Raw genomic sequence first — 17,747 nt, 5'->3', positions numbered from 1 at the left:
GGAGCCTGGCATGTGTGCTGCCGCCTTAACCACTCGACCACCGGCACTCCCGCTCCATCATTTTCAATATTAAAATGCTGACAATTGTAGAAAACTATTTATAGGAAAGGTGGCAAAATGATGTATTTTGCCCTGGTGGTTAACACACTAGTGTATCTAAAATACCCGGTGATCCTCTGGGCACCAGCAGAAATTGAGCGACTTGGTGAGGTGTTAAGTATTTGTTCAGAAAGCTACGCTACATGGCCAACGTGTTGTCATGGGCAGTCTCTCCCTCAGGTGTTGTGACACTGGCTGGTAATTTGTCTTGCTGCTGTGCTGATCTTAAGTGTTTATGACAGGTGTCAGATCAAGTTTATATTCCTCCTGAAGGCTTCATCTCAACTAGTTAATCGTGAACTTATTTTGCAGTGCTAAAGTGCAGCCTGGTCCTTGGCGCCATGTCCTATCTCATTACTGTGAGTAATAAAGCCCAAGAACTCCATCTAGGATGCAAGATTATCTTACAATTTTGCGTGTGCTACTAGACAGATAGGAAGAACTACTACACTGCAAAATTTCAATGTATGCTTTTTACATGCGTACTAAATTATCCATGCCTTTTTGTGGCATTTATTTTGTCTGTCATGTTGGTATACAATGTTGAAGGGATCCTTGCAATCCTTATTTCGCAATAACATAGTTTGCCCTAATATCTTTATTTTAAGAAAACACAGGTCTATTCAAAGTGACATTCAAGTCTTGGCTCTTACCTTCCACCAACAGAAAAGTCCGAGATGGCATAGAAATACGAACTCAACACTTTGGTGTCCTTGAAGAATTCATCCCCAAAAGTGTTCAGTCTGTCCAGTGAGATGAGCAGGTCTGTGGCAGTCACCCATTCCTGGACAAGAAATTAAAAGAGACCAGATGAGGGTGAGAAAGATCTCCTCAAATGGCTTTTGAAGACTTATAAACAATTACAAAACAGTCTGAAATATGCTGCTATAGCACACAGTAACAGTTATGTTGTGATAGAGCAGATACATTGAACATATTTGATGTGCACAACCAAACTATAGTTGGATTAAGAGAAAGTAAGGGAAAGTATAGCCGCAAGCGGCAATGATCGGCTCTTGCCCTGCAACGCAATAGGAGGGGGCGCTAACGTTCCCCAAATTTCCTTCCAATTATTCATCTACTACCGACTTCTCCCCTTGTCTTTACAAATAGGGGCATTATTGTGTACTGAAAATGTCTAAATTTTGAGAAAAGTTTGTGTGACTGTAAGACTTTATTTTTAAAAGAAAAATGTGGATAACATTTGATGGTCCACTCTTGAAGATGAGTCCCACCAAATTTTAGGTTGGAGTTACAAGTATGGGTGTAAGTATGTTCAAATTTCAGGGATTTCTCATTTTTCCCATTGGAGTAACATGGAATGCTACGCCGTAACAAATATGATATGGGTCTCGCAAAATAAAAAATTTGGGACATTTCTGAAATTCCAGCTACAGTTTGCAGACAGCACAGACACCGAGAAAGATACCAATATGTCCAACATTTGGTTGGGCAGACGGCGTTGACATAATCATATATTTTACCTCTCTTGTCACCATCTACCTCAGTGCCAAATTTGATGATTCTACAATCAGGCTATTTGCTAATTTTAGAAAAAGGAGATAGCCAGCATGTAAAGAGGCAACATTTTTCGAGGTGTGCAAATTTTCGTGACTTTTCATCAATGTTCACTGGGTGAAAATAAAGGGGGTTGGTCCCGAGAAGAAAGACAGAAATAAAGCCGTAAGCATCTAACGGCCCTCAGGTGCCGCCGGGCTTCCTTCACTGCACTTTAGACTTGATAACTTGATCTTGACTTGATCTTAGTAAATTTTGCTGCTTGACCGCACATAGACCATACAACTTTGGATGACTTTTGATGCCCCACTCCTGAAAAGGATTGTCAGCAAATTTAAAGTTGGTTGGGCCAACGCCCAAGGAGAAGTTTGTTAAAATGTGAAGCGTAAAAATGAATATTTCAGAGAGTTTGCAATTTTCCCATTTTAGGATAACATTGGCTATTTCTCTCACTGCTACGACTACCATGAAAAAATTAGGGCGTGGGTCTGATTGGCTTTTTTGATTGGGATGCCAAAGTAGAATTTTTGGCAAGATTGTTTACATTGTCATAAAATACATTTCTTTCTGTCAAGGTACATTTTTAAATATCACTTTGTAGGGGGGCCCTATTGCGCCAATTTCTATTTTTCCCCACAATGAACAGGTCCAAGCTTAAATGTTTAATAACTAATTCAAATTTGATCCAAATTGGACACGTTTTGCACAAATAGGAGCAACTTTTAGATCTATATAATTTCAAAATGCGTTGTCCAACTTTGCGGCTGCGCCATACATAGACAGTAAAAGTTATCCCAAAAATGTTGACCTGAACCCCCTTTGATCTATTTTTGTTACAGCAGGAGTAAGTATGCATGACCCATGCTTTTTTACTGTTTTTTGCCAGGGGCGACTGGATGATCGCCTTAGACAGCGTTGTAGGACCGCTAGGCCGGGGCTCGGGTCTAATAATATTCTCTGGCTTCGCCCTGCCCAGGCATAGTTCACCATCTTTCGGGTCCTATCGCACGCGCTCATGCTCCACCTCCCCGACGGTGCGGGCGAGACGGGCCGGTGGTGCGCCCGGAGCCCCGGGGGGCCGGGATCCCAATGCGATTTTTTTTCTCCCATTTTTCAAATATCATAAACTATACATTTTTGGTCATAGTGTGGGTCCCTGGTCACTGACGGGCACTTTCGTTATTTTTGAGTTACCCTTTGTGTTATTGGCCTTGTATACAATTTACAATTTTTTTTGCATTACATGCTTATAAGCACAGAACGTGCATGAGTTGGGGAACGCATTCATGACTAGTTAACGCACTTTTTCATGGGCTTCGCCCATTTATAACGATAATGTAAAATTGTTCTACTACTAACTAGTATGCACGGGACGTGCATGAGTGGAGGAGTGCATCAGTGAGTGTTTGGAAGCAGGCGAGCACTTCGCGCTTGATACTTTGTGTGCACTTTGCAGCACTTTGCAGTACTTTGCCAGCTTGTGGCGCTCGGCCCTAATTATTAATGTCTCTCAATTTGACTCATGGCTTATCTTTGAGACAGGTTTTAGTTAGTCAGTTAAAACTGGCTGCAAGGTAAAGACGAGGTGTAACAAGGCAGGAGAAGAAAGTGAAGTGAAAGAGAGGAAGCAGGAAGTGCACTAGTGGGGCAGAAGATGAAAGGGAGGCCCGGTAGAAGGGAGGAAAAATGACAAAGGCACAAGTTTAAAACAAATAGATTGTTTGAACAGTGTGTGCTTACTCTGTGGCAGGCCTGAAAAGAAGTCTGCCAGGCTGTACATTTTGAAGCCTCTCCCCTGAGCGCACTTTGATGTGGGAAAAGTGGTGGGAAAAAGAGAGACGGCAACAGACGGCCTCAGATTTTAAAATATGAGTTAATTCACACCTTTCACAAGAGTTACCGTTTAGAATGAGCAATTGCCAATAACCAGTTAATACACACAGTAATGATTTTTGTATGTTACATTAGTAAACTGATGACAAGAGTAATTCAATAATTAATTAATTACATTGGTTGTATGTGGATTTATTGATTAAAAAAGCTGATATATTTTTTTGGGCATTTTTTGTCATAGTACTGCATCCATTTTGCTTGAACAGTTTGTGGAGTGAAGGACTACATGCAGGGTCCCATGACTGGTAAGAGACCACATGCAGGGTCCCATGACTGGCAAGAGGGTGAACATCTGGTGTTAATATCTCACACATGTTTCTCTTCATGTCCTCTGCATTCATGACCTCTGCATACCTGCTGCTTGGTGCATATTTATTCAGTTCTTGTTTTCAATTTAGCTGTATCAAAATTTGAAGTTTTTGGATTACATTGCAACCCACCCCGTCCTGTGCTCTGCCCTAAGCAGAAACGTTCAGTGGTTTGAAATGATAAAGAACTAAAGACAGGCTATGCCCATTGAGGCTCACTATTTAATTACAATAGCCTCTGTCATACAATCCATACTGACTGATCAGTTTGGTGCCCCTCCAGCACTTGATGCCTTACACACTGCGCGTTACGTACATAATAAAAGCCGCGGAACTGCTGTTTATACTTGCCTCAAATAACCATCCTGCATCTGCTTTTATTTTCCGCTGTTCCTTCAGCCAGCCCAGCTCTCTCAGTGCTCTCTCACAATTCCAGACAGATCCTATTGAGGTTTATAGAACTGCTATTTGGTCATAAGCGTGAATACAGTGTTACAAAATTGAGTGCAGTTGGCTGCCATGCCATTGTTACTGTACTTCCTTATCGACTTTGGCCTCGCTTGACACAGCTCTGTCGGATAATGGGGTTTTGGGCAGTAGCGGATGACCTCAAGGCTCTGCAATAGCCAAAGAAAACTGATGTTGATGCTACACTTTGTCTTACAATACCTGGGCAGCCAGGAAATGAAAAGCTTGACGGGGTTTTTCTGTTGCTTGAAAATAGTCTTAATCAGATAATAATTCAATAAAACAATTAGTCTACCAACCATGTTTCAAAGTTCTTGGTAACAAGGGTTGAAAATGAAGCATACAAACTCGAACTTACATTAGAAATTCAGAAAAAAAAATATTATGAATTATTATACATTATAACAGTGGTTCTCACTCGTGACCCCCATAATAACTGTTGGTGTTCACGACCCCCAAACACAAAAAATAGACTGCAAAGTCTTTTGGTAGGCCAGTAAACACGAATCTACATCCACCACTGCATTTGAAGTGTGTCAAGCCTTATTTAAGACTGTAACATACATTTTCAATATTCCCCACATCATCCCCCTAACCTAATGAAATCATTTTGACCAGACCCTCAGGTTAAGAACCACTGCATTATAAGCCCTATATTCAGGTAAAGCAGTCTTCCATGAAACTGTAAGAAGTCTGCTGTTTGGAGACAAGAACGGAACTTTATTGATTGAAAGAACAAATGACTTTTGTGTGTTACTTTTCAATTATTCACAACCACATGAAAGTTGATTTTATTTTTTTATGTTCTACAAAACGTAGAGTCCTTTTTCATTCATCACTCAGAAGAGCATACACGAGCATTACTTATTAGTTTTGCTTGAAGAACCACTGCTAATTGTGTTAAAAAGAGCAGACATAGTTGCAAATATCACTTTACTGAACGGAAATAGTTTCTTAAGGTTAATTAGCAGTCAGTCCATTACTTATTATTTGTGCAAACCCCAGCAAAAGCTTAATTAACTTTGATTCCCACTCTCATGGAATTTAGACACACAATGCTGCAGTGATGCTGACTGTGGCTCGGGTGATGAGAATGGCAATTAGCTGATTTATAAAGACGATCACAAATGCATGATGAGTAAACAGAGACATACTGTATGTTTGCGTTGAGGCTCCTCACCTTCACATTCTGAAATGACCTTGTGTCCATCCTATTACCCCTTTACAACATTTTCACTTTATTCATCCTCCCCCAGCATGTATTTTCTTGAATTCCAAAATGTCTGGCTGCAGGCAAATTGTGCAGTGTCCCTCCTTCCAAAGTTAATAACTTTTTAATTTAATTGCCTAAGTTCACTCTGCCCTCAATATGCATTTTCTCCTTTAACTCATTGTCATTCAGCAGTGGTGCTCCAATTTGCCACACAGCCTTTAAGAGAAGCAGGCTGAGTGACAGAGTGAAGGAGAGGGAGAGTGGACAAACTGGCCGTAAAAGAGACAGACAAACGATTTTAATGGATGGCTGAACACATTAATTTGTATTCATTGCGGTTTTCATCTTTGGTGAGATTAGTTCAAAATATCTTTACTAACTTGTCAACAGAAGCGGCTTTGAAGTGAAAAAAAAAAAAAAAAACATATTGTGTTATAAGTTGAGTTTGAGCTGAGACAGTTGAAAGGGCTAAATACATGTTGTGTTCTGAGGAGGGTATTTCTACCATGGAAGAACGCCATAATATGATGCTGATGATGATGATGAGGTTATATTTTTTACAGTCCATCCGATTGGTTCATAAATGTACTTGCAATTATTATTCAATTTCATTTGGACTGGAAATTATGCACACATTTCTCTGTTTTAAAATATTAAACTCCAAGTAGTACAACATATATTTGTATAATATAATATATCTATTTTCTTTTTTATTTCAGTCAATTTTACAATATTTGAAACTAATAAAAAGCAAACAACAAACACATTTTCAAATGTGTCCTTAGTGCAACAATTGATAGTGACACACGATTGATGGATTGCATGCTGATTTGAGAAGATTGTATGATACTGACCACTGACCACTGCTACTGCTACTGACCACTAAAAACTCAAAAATAAATACATCTCATGTCAGTGATGCTTGAATAAGAGTGTGTGATAAATGTGGAATGGGATTAAAATGCTAATAAAATAGACAGGATTCAGTTGGGTTTTTAAAACCATGAATAATGCATTACTCTGTTTGAGCCATACGAGGAGGAAATGGCGCACTAACATGCCACAGAAGAGTAACAAGGATCATTTTATGCTCTGCTGAGAATATACCTATAAAGACTGCGCTTCTAACACCAACACAAATTCCCAGTCAATCTCTCTGCGGGAAACAGTCGCTTATAAATGAGCCCTCTATGAATAAACGTCCTCAATTGATCGTTATTTGGTGCCTTCTGAAATCATGCCGCAGATTTTTTCAGTTATCACACTTTCCTGATTGTTTAGGATTTTTGTAGTTCGTGAAACTTGTTGCCATGACCCCAAGGGCTGTATTTTACCCTTGATCTTGGCGATAGCGGGAGCTTTGGGCAGGGGGTGATCCCAGGTCAAGCTCCTTCTACCGTGACGACATTTACACTAGCGTAAAGAGGCCACTGGAGGCTGGATGTTTGCTGTCATGGCCTCATATCCAGGCAAAGAAAGTGTTCACTGCAGAGGAGACGCCCGTCCAACAAGTGAGGCAGCAAGAAAGAACATTAATATATGATTATTTCAATTAATTTTCTATTTCAAAATAAACAAAAAAAGAAGAATTTAGTTTTTCGTTTTGATTCACAAGACAAATTTCAATAAGACGGATTGATGTTCCATTTTTCAATTCATTCTCAAAAGTAATGTAGGAAATGCTGACATGCGGCCGCAGAGAGCTCGTGGTAATGGTGTATGTGTCAGCGAGCTTTTTCCCAATAACACCTTTTACCAGGAGGTCCCGCCCGGTGGGCAGGGCCTACTCAGAGTAGGATAAATATCTGAGTTCCTGGTCTTGATTTGCAGATTGAGAATGACTCTCGGATAAGTGTCGAAACATTTTGTTTTTCCTAAAAAATAAAGTCCAGATGACTACAACTTTTTCTACAAGTTGATTAAATTAATATAATGAAATTAATATTACTCATAATGAGTGTAGGATATCTGCGAGTAGGAATATATGTGTACACAGAATTTGATCAAGAATGCACCTTCAATTGTCCAGTAATGACACTTATAATGCGTAACGGGAGCAGAAATGTGTGATAAACAAAAAGGAAAAAAAAGGATACATTTATGTTTGAGTTTCACGACTAGCCAAGTAAATATAACTGTTTGAAATAGATTGGGAAATGGGAAACACGACTGGATAGAAATTAGCTCTGGCGATAATTCTGCATATTTATTTAGTGCATTTTCTTGGTTTTAAGCATTATCTATATATTAAATATATGCAATACAAAACACAACTGTGATTTTAAATGTAAACTCTATTTTTATTTGCTCATAAATGTCCCTTAATTGTGTAAATGTATAATTCATCCTATAAGTCACCCTTGAAAAAGACGTCTTCATCTCAAAGTTCTTGCCTGTTTAAATTAAGCTTAATAAAAAAATAAATGGATGGTAAAAAAATATCAACTTTAGCCTCACTTTGAGCCATTGGCGATTTGTCTGATGATATGAATACCATATTTACTGGATTAGTTTAGCTTAGTTTTTCATAATAAACCATGACATTTTTCTGGTGCGGGTCTGCATGGCTCTGGATCGGCATTCAACTCCGGATAAGTAGCTCACAGTTTGCATTTATGTCAAGGCATTTGTTTTGTTTTTAGCCACAACAAAAAAACACTTTTAATTGAATAATGCAAGATAAGGCTATCCTGTTTAACGTACAGGAACAGTTGTAGTGAGGCTCTTTATACGGCTCTGTGCGTCTTACCGTACGGTTCTGATGTGATGGGACTGCTGTCTGAGCCTCCATCTTTCTAAATGAAATCCCTGGCACTTTCTACTCAGCGGGTGGTTTTCTGGAGACATCCCACATCCAAAGTGTCATGGTTGATATTAGGGGAGGTTTTACGAGAAGTCAGCATCTGGCACGTGTGTGCACTCGTGTAGTGGGGGATGTGTCAAGGCATGTGCAATACGTATAGAGCCCTGGGCCACAATAAAGCTCAGTCTTTAAGTTTAATAAAAATGCCACTCTCTTGTTTCTACACATGTCTAAAATCATTGTTCTGCTCTGGTTGAATTTGTGTGACTTTCAGGATGAGCCACAGATTAAATGTTTGGTTTTGGTTGGAGGATTTGAAACACTTGGCTTGGTTCAGTAGTGGATTTGTGTGTAAACGTGGGTGTGTGTTTGTGCATAGAGCCAAATGCAGCATTAAACAGAAAAGCACTGAATCACAATATGATCAAGTATCATATCACGATTAGATTTGTATCGCCCTACCCTTGAATAAAATATGCTCCTTGCCAATACCATTTATTAAAGCCACTAATATTAATTAAAGTGGATTGTCAATTTGCCTAAACTCGGTTGCTGTTCTTCACCTTTAGTTCTTAGACCCATGGTTTTGGTTGGACTACATCTCCAGCTGCCTGCTTCCAAAATATACCCTTTTCATTCTTATTTAATGATGTGGAGGAGGACAACATTTTATGCAGAGCTATGCATGGCTGGATATTTCTACACTGTTCTATAAGGAGAAAGGTCAGAACAAATCATTATGACTGTGTGTTTTTTTGGAGTTCGAAGTTAAAGGCGCAAAATACACTCTAGTAATCAGACGTTTTTCAAGTATGTCCAGAGTGGGTTTGGCTGTTGTGAAATAAAATAAAAATCCATTTATGCAGATCACATCACCATCAAGGGGAAGCTAAATGTACAATATGTGTCTGTGTTTTATATTTTGATTTTTACAGATAACTTATATAGACGACTTTTATGTATTACTTGTTGTGCGTTCTCATATAAAATAATAAAATGAAATGAAATGTGGAAGTAGAAAAAATAGTATGAGACTGACATGATTTCTGTATGTAAAAAAAATAAATAGCAATTCAATTAATCAGTATTCTGTTATTTTGCATTTACAGCGCATCTGAAAGTATTCACAGTGGAATAAAAAGAAAGGGAAGAAACTGCCCAAGAATAGGTCTGCCAAGGTTGTAGCATTATACTCAAAAAGACGTGAGGCTGTAATTAGTGCTAAAGGTGCTTTTATATTGAGCAAAGGCTGTGAATACAAAAGTATTTTTTTTTCTTTTTCGTATTTTTTTACATTTTTATAAATGTGCAAAGAATTCAAATCAACCTTCATTCACATTGTGATTATGGGGTATTGTCTGTAGAACTTTGAGGCAAATAATGAATTTAATCCATTTTGGAATAAGAAAAAAGTGAAAACTTTCAGATACACAGTAAATGTGCATCTGACATCGCCGTTTCCTTTTGTCTGCTTAGCATTACGTGTTGTGTTTTTGCAGTAACGCTGACAATGAAACTGTTTATAGAATGCTTTTTTCCATGAGTAATTTTGCTATGCATTACATACATTTTTTGATCTAACGGGATATAAACTATAAAACCTTCCATAATCCTTAATAATTTGACCACATTTTTTTCTCCAGTATTTCCTCTAGGAAATTATTAAGGATTATGGAAGGTTTTATAGTTTATATTCCATTAGATAATAAAAAAAAATATGTATATAATGCATAGCAAAATTACTGGAAATCAAGCTCGTCCACTCTCATATGTAGATATGTGTAGTGTGCTGGTTGGAGGGCCTGCATTAAGTGCCTTATTTACCCTTTTTAGCTCTGCTTTTCAGTACCCGCCCCCCACAGGGGGCTGCCATGAATTCATAGTTTGCCTGCCTTCCACTGTTATCCATGGCTAAACATTACATTCCCTACAGTCGCTGTGGAACTAATCGGCTTCAAGGCACAAATTATCCTCTCTATTTGGATATGTAAGATGTTGAAGCGAGGGGTTGGGATGTTGGACTCGTTAAGTTTATTCCTGGAACATCAAATAGATCCAGTTATAGTCGTCTCAACACTGTTTTTGAAAAACAAGATGTTTTGACTTTCACTTCAATATTTTTTGCTCATTTAAAGGGCAATAACTTTGTTTTTTTGTTTACACTTGGTTACAGTAGAAGGTTTTCATTTTGTTTTTGTTTTTTATCAGTGAGAGAATTCTGTCTAAAATATCTATCTATTTTATTTGTATAATATGTGATTTAAGTAGACAGGTGAAGACAAGTATATTACAAAATTATTGTTAATATAGTTACTGTAAACTAGTTAATACTTTAACTGTGGTCCCTGATCAGGACTACGCTTCCACTTCTGTCTTCAGACAACTTATTACCCAGAAGCTTTCTGATACCACCCTAAAGCCTAACGTGCTAACGTGCTAACGCTGAGGAATAATTATCATTCTATGTTTTACGTTGGTTTTGGATTATTTAGGGATGAAATTAGACACGTGATTGGGTCGATGAGAATTTTTTGGACAAAATGTTTTTGTTTTATTTATTGAACTACTGCTTTTCAAGAGCTGTAACTCTGGTGAGTTCCAACTCTTGAAACACTTTACCCTTTACCCCGGTCGGTATCTGTGATAAAATGTGAATATATGATTATATTTCTGTGATGTATTTTATCTGCATAATAGTGATATTTTATCTGCATCATTAGTCTAAGAGAAGAACGGGTGTGTGACAAACTGCATTTGTTTGTGAAGGTATCGTAAAGATGGGCCAAACAATGTTGCCCCAGGGGGGGAGTTGCACCACCCCTTGCAGGCTTGATCTCTACGGAAAAATACCAAGTGCCTTGATGTGAGGCTGACCAATGAGAAATGTGACCCGCCTATTCCAGAATATCTAATAAAACCAACCAGCATGGGAAAAAACGAGGTGAGACACAGGAGGATCACGCAGGCTGCTTACAACGGCTTGCGTGATCAGTCCCAGCGTTTTCTCCCAAGCTTGCCATACAAATGTATGATATTTCCGTGTTGTTTCATATTCTAAGTTGAATTGTGTTCTCGATGTGTTACGGAATAGCATCGGTGTGTAATGTCTCAATTCCATGACAGTATCCTGTCAGCCGAGCATTTGGTCGTACATTGTGCTTGAAGGGAAAAAATATTTCTTGACTGTAGATGACTTGACTGTTTTCGCTACAGTACCAATGAATTGGCCACTAATCCAACTCACGACAGGTTGAAGCTTGCAATGACACATCTAGATTTTTGATAGGGCCATGCTGTAAAGGCAAAAAAACGACTTTCACAAGATCATTTTCTATATGCGTGAATTTGTGGAATGAGATTTTGTCCCATCTCTAGTAGTACACTTTCAGGTTACTTAATCCTTGGATTGTAACTTTACATCATACTGTAAGTCACTTTTGATTTGTCTCTATGTGAAGATCTGGAGTTTGTTCATTTCTGAATTCATAATGACCGTGTGCAGCATATTTTAAAGGTTACAACAAGGCACACTTTAGCCTCCATCTATGTTGAAATCTTTTTATTTTAACCTGTGGAAAAATGAGTAACTCACCAGCAGCACCACACTCTGGTCGAAATTGTAGGCACTGGGGCGTCCCTCTAAGGTAGAAAATGCCACGTTGCCTCCAGTGAGCGGTGAGATATCGCTGAATTCATCCGTACACAAAGCAGCGCGCTCGTCTTCCCCTGGGCGAATATAACCTCTGGCAGCTTTGTCATAGGTTTTCTCACAGGACGCGCTGTAAAACTGGTATGGTATCCAGGGCCCGTCCTCGTCCGTGCGCTTGTAGATGGCAAAGCTCTCTGGCCGGCTGGTGTAGAATTTCAATCTTATATAAGTTATTGCAAAGGCCTTTCCTGTGGAAGACAACTATGATTTAGTTGGGATATAGAACGAAACAGTCATAAGTGTGTAGTAGTTACACTGCAGTTTTGGCAATGTTATGGTAAGCACACAAACACAGCATTGTAAAGCCAAAGAGTTAGAAACAAATCTGATATAATAATTGCATGATAGAAGGAAGGAAAACAATAGGGGATAGGCTTAATTTCCCCTGCCTTGACACAGGGTAAATGAATGTCATCCCTGCAGGAGAGGAATAATATGTAGGATTATTTTCTCATTATCCACACAATAATAGGCCCCAGAAGTAAAAAAAGGGTCAAAGGGATAAAAGACAAAACAGGTTATTATACAGTAACTGGAGGAAAGAAAACTGCAAAACCACACTAGAAATACAGCGTTTTTCCTCTTTGTTGTAGCAATAATTGAAAATGATGTGTTAAAAGATCTAAAATGTTGCTCCAAGGAAACAATGAGAGGTTAAAAGTGACAGATATGCTGAATGAAAATAACAATTTAAAGCCTTTATTTTTACGTTAATAACAGCGTTTATTGTGGTTAGAAGCAGAAGTGTTTTGCTAGACATAGACAGATTGTGGCAATGTGAGCTCCAGTTTGATGAAAGATTAACTGAGCAGAGCACAAGCTCCAGTCGTCTTGACCACATAAGAGGTCTGTGTAGAAACTCTATTAACAGGCTCCACTGTTACTGTCTCACTGTGTTTTTCTCCTCCATTAGATAAACTGAGCCCACATAGTCCCCACTGTTACATGGCTCACACCGACACAGCCATTCTGACATCTGTTGCTTTTCTGTGCCACGGCAGCATCGCAGTCTTTTGTCTCCACAGTACAGTATTTAACAGTGTCTTCCCTCTAGGAGATCATTTTGATTTTATTTACGTACTACTTGCATGACATGAGCTCTGTTCTGCATAGTCAAAAGGATTAAAGCAGGAGAAGATTAATATTTTCTCACATGTATCCGAAGTATTTCACCTGCGATTAAATTATAATATATTGTAGTCTATTACGGCAAACATTTAGGATTCATATTTTGTAATTTCATAGACGAGCAAATGACTGACAAGTGATGCAGGACCTGTCTGGAGCTGCGGGCGATCACATTCAACCAGGATTCTGGTCTGATTTGGGACTATTATGCCTGACCTTTGGGTTGATGGAGACCAAACACTGAAAGGAAACCCATAATTAGGCAACTTTTCCCAAAAAAGAAATGTATAAATAAATTCTGTTTCTTTTTTCAGTGTTTTAAGAACTTTGAGAGTGAAAAATGAACAAAAATAATTATAGAAGCCTAAAAAAATCAGTCAGACATATGTCACCTTATGTATAATTTACCACTGACAAGTTCACAACCTCACTCTCACACACAGGAGGCGTGGTAAGCAAAGTATCTTGCCCCAAAGCACAATGGCTGTGTCAAACCACCACACTTGGAGGTTAGAGGGAGAATCTCTATGTACTAAGATACTTTTTTGTTCTTTCTGGCTAATCACTACCTTAAAATGTTCCAAAAAGACTAAAGTAATCAGAATATACAGTTGTTTGCTGCATGACCTGCCCTGACTCACCCGTGTGAACTCAAGTCAATTTCAGCATCTGCCGGCCAGAATAAACTGCTGTGATCCTCTCCACTACACTATCAATATTTAGACTGTGCAGCAGAAGCACCAGGAATGTCATTTATCATGTACTTTTGCAGCCACTTTATAAGCATTCACCACAAGATAAGATGTAAGCCACCTCAAACATACAAACCCAGTACTTTACCATTCTACATCTGGGACAGGATGTTTCTTTCCTTTCACGACTCTCAATGAGAACCAGCTGTAGACGTGGCTGTGTTGTTTGAATGTGTGTTTCTATGGGAGAGAATCTGACCCTGATTTCTTACTTCTGTCCATTTTTACCGGTCTCTTTCTTGGTTCCGTTTTGTTTACTCCCTACGAAGCGCCCCCCTTCCTTTCCCCAGCCTGCCTCAGACCCACGCTGCTCGGGCTGCAGGATGTGTGTCTACGCATCAAACCTCTGTGTTTATCTGCCCAGCGATGGCCTGCATTCCCTTCAGAGGGGAGCTTGTTTTGTTTGGAGAGCCAAAAGAAAACAGGCATGTCACAGACACCTCCCACCAGAGCTCCAGATGGGTTACAGAGCTTTCAGAGAGACCAAAAGGGTGCCACGGCTACATTATTCAAAGGGTATTGTATTTATATGAAAGTGTGAGAGTTGGATCTCATGCACAAACAGATGATTGGTCGTTTACTTGGTTGTTAAGGTCACTTTAAAGATTAGACGAGTTGTCGGGAATGTTTATCGATCAACAAAACTTCCAGACAAGACGTAATACTCTCCATGATCAACATCTGGCAGCATCCGGTATAAACATGTATAACTTGACCTTTGAACTTAAATATTTGTCATGACCTATTTCAAATGTGAGCAAGTAAGTCATGTTTTAAGCACGGAATGCAACATTTATCATGAAATATTAAGTTGATATTTAAATATTTCGCAGTCTCTGCTAAATACATACATTTTATATTATGTAGTCTGAAAATCAAATGGGATGTTGATATTGAAGATAAGAAAAATCAAAGAACATATTTTAAAGCACTGATTGTATTTGGTCCTGTGTTCTGTTCAGATCCTCTGATATGGAGATGACTTCCAGGCAAAGCCCAAGGGTGAACTCTGAAACCACTGTTGAATTTCAATATATCTGTAAAAAGATTTATTAAAACAGGGAAACTCAAAGGATATTTTAAAAGACCTATATTTCTAAGTCCTTTCCCTTACATTGGGGTAATGTTGCAAAAAATAAAAAAATACAAGAATGTGGGGGACACTTGCTTTTGTAAAAATGCAATTTAATTAGTAGCAGTATTGCTGCTAATTAAATTAATGCCAGACCTTCTCAGTTATTATTTCTACACTTTCCACTGTCTGGTAATTGGACAATAATGCTATTATGTTAAGCTCTGATTCATTTGAATATGAGTAAATTAATAATAACAACTTTAACAATAAGTGATACATTTTGTCAAGGGAAAATAAAACTATGGCAGATGAAAGACAGTTCAAACAAAATGGAATCCCAGATTTGCCCTTGCGCTTATATAGTATAGAATTTATGATTAAATTGAGAATTCAATAATTTACCAGGCAAATGGTAAATAATTAATACTACATAGTTCCCAACTACAACAATACTAATTAAATTTTTCACTTAAGATTTCACAAACGTCTGTCACAGTTCTGTAATTCACTCATCAGGGAGCGCTTTAATGAGGTGGATTTTCCCAAAGTTCTGTGAAAACTGAAAACTTTTAGTGGAATAAATGGAAAATTACCATATTTTTTTAATAAAAGCAGACCTGCTGACCAAGTCTTTGGCTCTGCAAAAGGGACTCTAGTTGGGGGTTAATGAGATGTACCTCCCCCAAAGTAAGACTATGTTTTGAATTCAAAATGTGTTTTATGTAAATGTCTACTGTAGATGGCCCTGCTAGCCTTATCACAGAGGTATTCCTGCATAACTTTAGGCAGGTTACCATGTGCTTACTTTGAACTTCAGCCAAAAAGGGGTTTCATTTTAAATGTATATTCTGGCAATAGATGTACTGCGGCCATATGGCAGTGTGCTGTCAGTGCTTAAAATGTTAATGAATTTATATATTTACACTAAAAGGTTGGAGCCTTTGGATGAACTTTAATATTTAATATTTCCTATGTGGGTCTGAAAAATGTGGTACCCCGTGATGTAAGAGGAAACACACCTATTTGTAAGACAAGAACACTAAAGATTTTACACACGAGGAGCCTTTGGACCATTTATCATAATTCACAATAAATGGACAGAACAAGCACTGAATGTTTATTTCCTTACCCAGATGCAGAGTCAGGTTGACAGAGTTTGGGTGCTGGATGCCATAAAACATGGACTGGCTCTGCCACCATGTGGGGTCATCGTTCCTGTTGAAGTCAGTTAGCAGACTGGCATTGTGACTGAGCGCTGGGTCAGAGGCGTCGCACATGTGGCAGGAGCGTGTCGAGCCAGTCTGCATGCAGAAGTCCTCAGGTGGAGAGCCGCACGCATTGGACGCAATAACTGTGCGATTAAATGCTATGTTCTCGAACTTGGGCATGCAGCTGCTGGGGTTCCCCTCGTCATTGTAACAGGAGTCCATCGCAGCCCAGGCACAAAGACAGCATTGAAAAGAAACAATAAGTATCAAATAAAAAGATCCATCCATGTTTTAAAGCAGCTTCAATTACACAAACAGATTCAAGTTTAGTAAAAAGGAAAACATTGTAAAAATCTTTAGAAATGCCTCTTTCCCAAAGGCTTTGTTCTTCAGTCTGTTAACTCTCACATATGTTTCTCCTCTGTGGCATCTAAAGAACTTTGTTGGAGAAGTTTTCCCTCCAGACACAGGAGGAGGGACTTCAGGGGGGGAATAATGGGGCTTTTTGAATTTCCTCCTCCTACTAGTAGTCAAAGGAAGTATTGCTTATGTTTTCTCAAATACGTTATACGTTACATTTGAGAAGAGTGACTAATAGCTGAAGGATTTATATAGAAATGTATGTTTTGTAAAACAACGTTGTAAAGTCGACATTAATTGTTTAATAGAAAATAAAACAGCAACAAAAGAGACCAAAGAGAGAAAATAAGGAAAAGGGGTTGTCGAATGTTTCATTTTCAAATTAAGTTGTAGGTTTGTGTGTGTGTGTGTGTGTGTGTGTGTGTGTTTGTGCATGGATGTAGGTTTGTGTGTGTGTGTAGGTTTGTGTGTGTTTGTGTGGATGTAGCTGTGTGTGTGGGTGTGTGTTTGTGTGGGTGTATATTTGTTTGCCATTAATGTTAAAGGAGGCTAACCTTACTCTTTCAGATGCCATTCCATTAACTATATTGCTCTTGTTACAAAACTCTCTGGTCGAGCCAACACACAAACACAAACATTACAAGAATAATACATAATAAAAGCAATAAACCACACAAAAAAAGAGCTCTTAACAAAAACCTGCAAAGAGCCCATTGATTGTTTGATTGACAATAAGGGATCAGAAGATGGAGGGAAAACCATTTGCAGAAAAATAAAAAAGGCCCTCTGATACGTCAGTAAAACATTTTCACCTGGGTTTTTAAAAGCAAAAGGAGAAACAACAGCCTACATTGGGTAAATATTCACATGTCTCTAATACAGTCCAGGTCCCTTCAGTTGAAGAACAGAAATAAATGGAATAATGTTATCGTTCAAGGGTCTGGAAGCGTGTCTGTCAACACTTTATTTTTCCAGCTTTTGTTGAAAGTTTAAGATGTTAGTGGATCCAAGCCTCCATAATCCTGACCACATTTTCCCCTTGTTGTTCTTCCCAATGTCCTTTGGAAGATCGACAATCCATTGATCACCTCTTCAAATATGATCCTCCTGGTTGTCCATTTGGTCCATCATAACGCAAACCTTTCCTCATTAAATACACCACATTATGTTTTTTAAGTCAGAGATTTCCTTTTCGGCTACCGTGGCTCGACTA

At 38.6% G+C, this 17,747-nt stretch overlaps 1 protein-coding gene across 1 annotated transcript in view; it reads right to left on the bottom strand.

Moving 5' to 3' along the window:
* The window catches only part of lamc3 (laminin, gamma 3), an 82,558-nt gene extending 65,990 nt beyond the window's left edge, over positions 1-16,568 (bottom strand). Inside the window, exons 1-3 of the mRNA XM_072454568.1 lie at positions 16,096-16,568; positions 11,895-12,199; positions 753-883 (exon numbers count right to left, since the gene is read on the bottom strand). Coding sequence (XP_072310669.1) covers positions 753-883; positions 11,895-12,199; positions 16,096-16,462 — 803 coding nt within the window. The 5' untranslated portion in view covers positions 16,463-16,568. The remainder of the gene's footprint in view (positions 1-752; positions 884-11,894; positions 12,200-16,095) is intronic.
* Between the last annotated feature and the right edge of the window lie 1,179 nt (positions 16,569-17,747).

Source organism: Eucyclogobius newberryi, unplaced genomic scaffold (genome assembly GCF_026437365.1).
Source record: "Eucyclogobius newberryi isolate DKJ021-1_F unplaced genomic scaffold, fEucNew1.0.hap1 SCAF_2, whole genome shotgun sequence".
NCBI classification, from domain to species: Eukaryota; Metazoa; Chordata; class Actinopteri; order Gobiiformes; family Gobiidae; genus Eucyclogobius; species Eucyclogobius newberryi.
The sequence above is the reverse complement of the archived record's forward strand: the minus strand, read 5'-3'. Positions and strand labels throughout refer to the sequence as shown.